The sequence below is a fragment of the Orycteropus afer genome, unplaced genomic scaffold, assembly GCF_000298275.1.
Source record: "Orycteropus afer afer isolate SDZICR_OR568_19922 unplaced genomic scaffold, OryAfe1.0 scaffold00068, whole genome shotgun sequence".
NCBI lineage: Eukaryota > Metazoa > Chordata > Mammalia > Tubulidentata > Orycteropodidae > Orycteropus > Orycteropus afer.
Genome location: NW_006921655.1, coordinates 11,612,697 through 11,618,916, shown reverse-complemented (window position 1 = coordinate 11,618,916; position 6,220 = coordinate 11,612,697). Strand labels below are relative to the sequence as shown.

The 6,220-nt window shown below is 42.7% G+C and overlaps 1 protein-coding gene across 1 annotated transcript in view; it reads right to left on the bottom strand.

Moving 5' to 3' along the window:
* The window catches only part of RYR3 (ryanodine receptor 3), a 585,899-nt gene that overhangs the window by 151,415 nt on the left and 428,264 nt on the right, over positions 1-6,220 (bottom strand). The window contains exons 53-57 of the mRNA XM_007940521.1: positions 4,045-4,134; positions 2,770-2,916; positions 2,472-2,534; positions 749-824; positions 521-644 (exon numbers count right to left, since the gene is read on the bottom strand). Coding sequence (XP_007938712.1) covers positions 521-644; positions 749-824; positions 2,472-2,534; positions 2,770-2,916; positions 4,045-4,134 — 500 coding nt within the window. The remainder of the gene's footprint in view (positions 1-520; positions 645-748; positions 825-2,471; positions 2,535-2,769; positions 2,917-4,044; positions 4,135-6,220) is intronic.

Genomic DNA, 6,220 nt, shown 5'->3' with positions numbered 1-6,220 from the left:
ACCATTCACAAGGGAAGGTACTGTGAAGGAATGCACATTTACAAAAGCAAACCAAACCCACTGCCATCAAGTCGATTCTTACTCATAGAGACTCTATAGGACAGAGCACAACTGACCCATAGGATTTCCTAGGCTGTAAATCTTCCTGGAAACAGACTGCCTCATCTTTCTCCCATGGAGCAGCTGGTGGGTTCAAACTGCTGATCTTTTGGTTAGCAGCCAAATTCTTTAACGATTGCACCAGCAGAGTTCTTTCATATTTGTAAGTTTTAGTTTTAAATGAAATGTTTAAGGCATGTATATATAATTTTTCATGGTGTAACTGATTTTAAAAATTGGTATCTACCAGTCCGGTTATTACAGAAAAGAGGGACTCATTTCTCAGACATTTTTTCAGTTACAAGAGTTAACCTTACTTTCACTGGTTCTGTAGGCATGAGATTAAATACATGAAGGAGGAGAGACCACACTCATACCCTCCCACCCCTGTCCCTCAAACATCATATGAAAGATGACTCACCTAGAAACAATAATGCCATTCACTTGGAGGAATTTAAACAGGTCCTGTGCCTTCTCTCGGTCCCTGAACTTTTCCTTGGCAGTCAAGGTGTCATATGGTACCAAAAGAGGGTGACTGCCGCCACCTGAGTTCAGGAAGGTGAGAGATGGTGACATAGTTGAATCTTCCTTTGGACTTCTGGGAAAAGATACCTGCCCCCTAATGGGGGAAGTCATGAACCAGGCTCACCTTTGCTCTCCAGCTCCAGCTTCTTCTTCTTGGCCCAGATATTGTGATAGTTCTCAGCCACGACTTCCACCATCCCCTATGTCATGCGTAGGAAATCAAATTCAGAGAGAAAGCAAGCAAGAAAAATGGGTCTCTATCACCCAGGCTATTTCAGGCAGCCTTGGGAACAGAGCACCACCAAATGCTAACAGTAGTTGCTAAGTGTCTCCCATCATTAATTAGCCTGTGCTTATGTACTTCATTAATTTTATATCTTTCCATACACACATAAAACAATTTCTAATTCTGTCCTTCCCTTATAACTTATTATCCTGACAGTTTAATGCATTTATGAGAAACACACATTTCCATTTGAAATTGCATCTGGCAGTACTTCATTTGTCACAGGAATTCAGTATCTTGAGGCTCGGAAGATGCATGGATGGTAAGTAAGACCCTATTCCTGAGATGGGGAGTCAGAAGAAGTGGTCAAGGTAGCTAAAGAGAAGGATCTAGAGTCCCTAGAAGCCTTTAGCTTAACACACTAAGAATGACCACATCTTGGAGAACACTGCTATGGACAAGGTTTCTCAAATAGAATTCATCTTTACCAGGCCCATGAAATAGTCACTTGCAGTGAAGGTCAAACTTTAGAAAGAAATCTTCTCTGTGGCCCAAGGGTTTCCTCTGATAGTCTTTCGGAGGAATAATTGCCCCAGGTCAAGTAATAGCCTCCAATGTGTGCAGGAGAGGAATGGCAGGAGGCAATTCGTTGTTGGTAGCTGCTAGAGTGGGCCTTCAACTTATGGTGAACCAGAACAATAGTACTGGACTACTGTGACCTATAGGGCTTTTATAGGCTACTTGAGGAAGCAGATTACCAGGCTTCTCCTCTTTGTCTGTCTTAGTCTGAAGTGTCATTGAAATCTGTTCAGTATCAGAGCAACACACAAGCTTCCACTGACAGACAGGTGGTGGCTGTGCCTGAGGTGTACTGACTAGGACAGAACCCAGGGATCTTAAATGGGAGGCAAGGATTCTAACACTGAATGACTAACACCCTCTAGAGGCAATTTAGGGCTTTTGATTTCATCTTCTCTGTTGTAAGTCCCTATATCTTGCAATGACAGCTGGTTGGCACCATCAAGGGGAATTTGAACGAACCCACTGTGGGATACATGGGCTGTCTTTACATTTGAAGGGGTTTACAGGGACCAAGCAAGCTCCTTCAACTAGAGGTTAAGTCTCACAGATTTCACTCTTGGTTATTCTATTAATTTTGTTTTTGGGTTTTCATACAGTAATTTGTTGCTCTTCCTTTTATTGTGTTGTAGCACCGTGTTGTAGTATCCTGCAAAGAAGTGCAAAGCCTTACCTCCTTGATGATTGATTAAATCTGCTAGGACTTTCCCTGTGGCCTCTGCACAATGTGGCCCTCTTTGCTTTTGATATTTTAGTGATGGTAGGTTCTGGGCCTTCATTTTCTTTTTATTTTTTTCTTTAACTCTAAGCCAAACAAAAAAACAAACCCACTGCCATCGAGTCCATTCCAACTCATAACGACCCCCTTTGGATTTCAGAGGCAGTAAATCTTTACAGAAGTAGACTGCCCAGTTTTCCTTCCTCAGAGTGCCTGGTGGGTTGAACCTTTAACTCTAGGAGAGTAATATGTCCTGCACTTAAGGGTCTTTAAAAAGCATGTTATGCTGTTCTGAAGAATACACTATAAAATATGGACACTGACCTGGAGTTCTCTGGAAAGCACAACGTTTGAGAGGTCAAGGGGAGCAGGGCTGTAACTGTTGCCCTAGGGAAGCAAAGGCAGAATCACTGGGCTTGCCATTATTGTCCTTATTCTTATATTATTATATATTATTGTATTGTTATATTAATCCAAACTTCAGCTGTCAAAGATATGTGATATCCCCAAATGACCCACAGAACTTATCTTAGCTGATGATCCTGGCCTACCCCCACGGATAGTTTTCCCAAATTCTCTATGGATTCTCCTGGCTAAGAACTTCTAGGCATGGCTGCTGTACCTGGCTGGCCTGAGACATGCTTCGAAGCTTCTCATTTTCTCTCTGTTGAACCACAGCTTCTCCCTCTTTGGTCCTCTCCACGGTCCAGCCAACAGCCAGCATGGTTTTTAGGGACTCTCTGGCAGGCCAACGATAAATTTCCTTCTCCTGGAAGAAAATCTGAAATGAGCTTTGCACACACTTCAGCCTTCTGCTGGCCAGGCTCCTTGTAGAAGCAGTCCTCAACTCCCACCATAGACAGGGTACTGTCTGAGTTAGCCTCCTTTGACTCAACTTTTTAGCATCTTACCTTACACACATCATCAGTCTCTCTGATGTTTTAAGTATAGAACCTCCTGCCTGGAATGTACCAGACTTAATGACATTATCCACATTTGTAGAAAAAGAGAACAGGAGAGGGATACCTTGTGTTCTAGTAGCTCTTTAAGACTGTCAGGGTACATTTACAAAATATTCTCACTTGAGCTTGAGAAGCAGAATTTTTTAGATTTAGAGCATGCTTTTGAATGATACACAATTTTACAGATGCTTAAAATATGTTGTTGTTGTTGTTATGTGCCGTCGAGTCAGCCCTGACTCATAGCGACCCCTCCTTGGGTTTCCGAGGCAGTATCACTACGGAAGTAGGATTGCCCAACCTTCCTTCCGGGGAGTGGCTGGTGGGTTTGAACCACCAGCCTGCTGGTTAGCAGTCAAGTGCCTTAGCCACTACGCTACCAGAGCGCCCTTAAAATATGTAGAGGTGTACATATCCTCCTCTAAGCGTGGCACTGGAGCTAAAGCTTAGGAACTTTTCTTATTAGGTTATATAAGACAGCTTAGAGTTGAATTCCACCAATTTCTTCGTAAAATAGTTGAAAACGAGAGACCTGTCTATATTTACCTGAAAATTCTCTTCTCTACTCCCTTATCTTCCATGTTCTTAGAAGTAAGTTTTAACCTTTTTTTTTTTTTTCCCAGCAATGTTGCCATCCACTAGTAACACTCCTTGTTCAGTTCCAAGGAGAAATGAAAATTCATTGTAACTGGGCCTCTAGGTGCTGGACAGTATTCCTTTTTCCAATGGGCTCTTAGAGCCACAGAACATAACATGAGGCTGAGATCTTGGAAACTCGTCCTGAGGCTGTTGCCCACTGGCAAGCTCAGGAGTAGTTTATTGAATCCTGCAAAGTCTTTAAGAAGTTGAGGGTAAATGTACCTTGAACTCCTCTCACCCTCTGACTCAATTCTCATGGAAGGAAAATCATCATGGCCACACAGAGGCCCATTCCTTACCTTCTCTGTTAATGTCTTGAAAGGCCTTATCAATGGGTGGGTCTTCACATTTTCATCCAAGGAAATTCCGTATTTCCATCCATTCTGACTCTGTAGAAATATTTTCAGTTCAAATATTCTTGACACTAAAAGAACCCTGCTAATGATCCCAATCCCTGCTTCTATTTTCACTGAACAAATGCAATAATAGAGAGTGACAGAGCTTGGAAATTTCTCTTGAAAATGTCTAATTGATGCTTTAAAGCTGTCAAGCTCTCTGCCCCCTGAATCTTGAACTCTGCTGCTTTATTCCTTCTTGCTTTAGTTGTTGTCCTTTCCACTTACTCACTTGTGTTTCAAACCCACTTACGTCAGAAGGATGTTTCAAAAACACCAAGAGAACAGTACTTCTCAGGTCACTATGTCATGTTCACAGGCAAGCACAGAAGAAAGGTACGAATGAGGGGACTGGACCCAATGTCCGTGGCATGGAGGTGCCTGCCTTGGTTCAGAGCACTTGCTCATCAACTCTGAGCAAAACTGTCATTGTAACTGTAGCAATCTGTGTTTTCTAGTCATAGAAGTCTACGAAGTTCAAAGTTATTCAACAAATATTGATTGAGTGCCTACTATGGTATATGCCAGACTCTCTGTTCTAGGCGCCGTGGTTAGAAAGATGAGAGTCTCTGCTTCAATAACTTTATAGCTCAAAGACTGTGGGCTGCTCTTTTTCAATCTTTGTCTCTGACCACTTGTTAAATGTGTGTGTTCCCAAAGCTTCTGTCTCCTTTCAAGAGACACATTGTTCCTGAGTGATCTAATCTAGTCCCATAGTTTCAGATACCACTGATAAGTGGATGATCTCAAACCATTACTACAAGCCAGACTGCTCTCCTAATTTCCAAACCTATTTAAGCTCTGCTGGGATGTTCTACAGGTACTTCCTAGCATATCTAAAACAGAATACAGCCTTTTCCTCCTCTAAATGGCTTCTCTTATATTCCCCATATCTTAGTGAGTGAGGACGAGCTTCCACTCACTTTCCAAGCCAGAAACATGAAAGTCTTCTTTGATACCACTTCTGTGTATCCTTTTACATTCATTCAACCTTCCAGACTTACTTATTGGCTTGACTGCTGCTTCCCTGCCAGCAATTTAGCCTAAGCCACCATCAGCTCTCATCTAGATTATTTCAATAGCTTCCTGAGTGGTCTCCCTGCCTCCAGTCTTGTCACCTCTCCATGGACTCCATGCTATACACAACTGTGAGACAATATTTATAAAATCACCCTGACAAGGATGCTCTACTCCTTTGAAATGTTCAGATTCCCACGTGACATCATGGTAAAATCCAAACTCCTTCACATGACCTCTAAAGCTATAGAAGGAGCTCTTGTTCTCCTCTCTAGACTTACCACTTACTCTTCTACCCTGCCCTATTCTATGACCCAATCATACTGAACTATGGTTACGTAAACCTGCCAAGCTCTCTCTTGCTTCTATGGGTCTGCATATGCTGCTCCCATGGTCAGCAATACACTTGCTTCCCTGTGCCCAACAACTCTTATCCATTCCATAGCACATGATATAGATGTCACCAGCTCTAGAAAGCCTTCCTGGAGTCCCAGTACTGGATTAGGGGCTCCTCTTAAATGCACTAACCCTGGGCTCATGTCCATCACAGCACTTAATGACCTATACCATGGTGGCATGGCAGGTTTGGAGTGGCTGAAGGAGGTCAGGAAGGAGGCAAAGCAGTGTGGCAGGTTTGGAGACTGGAGTGGCTGAGGTTGACCAGACTTCTTATTACTTGGTTCTACCATCAACACCAATGCAAGCAGCAGTCAAGACATCAAACGATGTATTGTATGGGGCAAATCTGCTTCAAAAGACCTCTTTCAAGTGCTGAAGAACAAAGAGGTGTCCTTGGAGATTAATGTGCACCTAACCCAAGCCATGGTATTTTAAATCATTTCATATGCATGAAAGACCTGGACAATGAGTAAGAAATATCGAAGAAGAGTTGATGCTTTTGAGTCATGGTATTGGTGAAGAATACTGAGAGTACCATGGATTGCTAAAAGAACTAACAAATCTGCCCTGGAAGAAATGCAGCTGGAATGCTCTTTGGATGCAAGAATGGCCAGACGTGGTCTCATCTACTTTGATCATGTTGTCAGAAGGGACCATTCTCTGG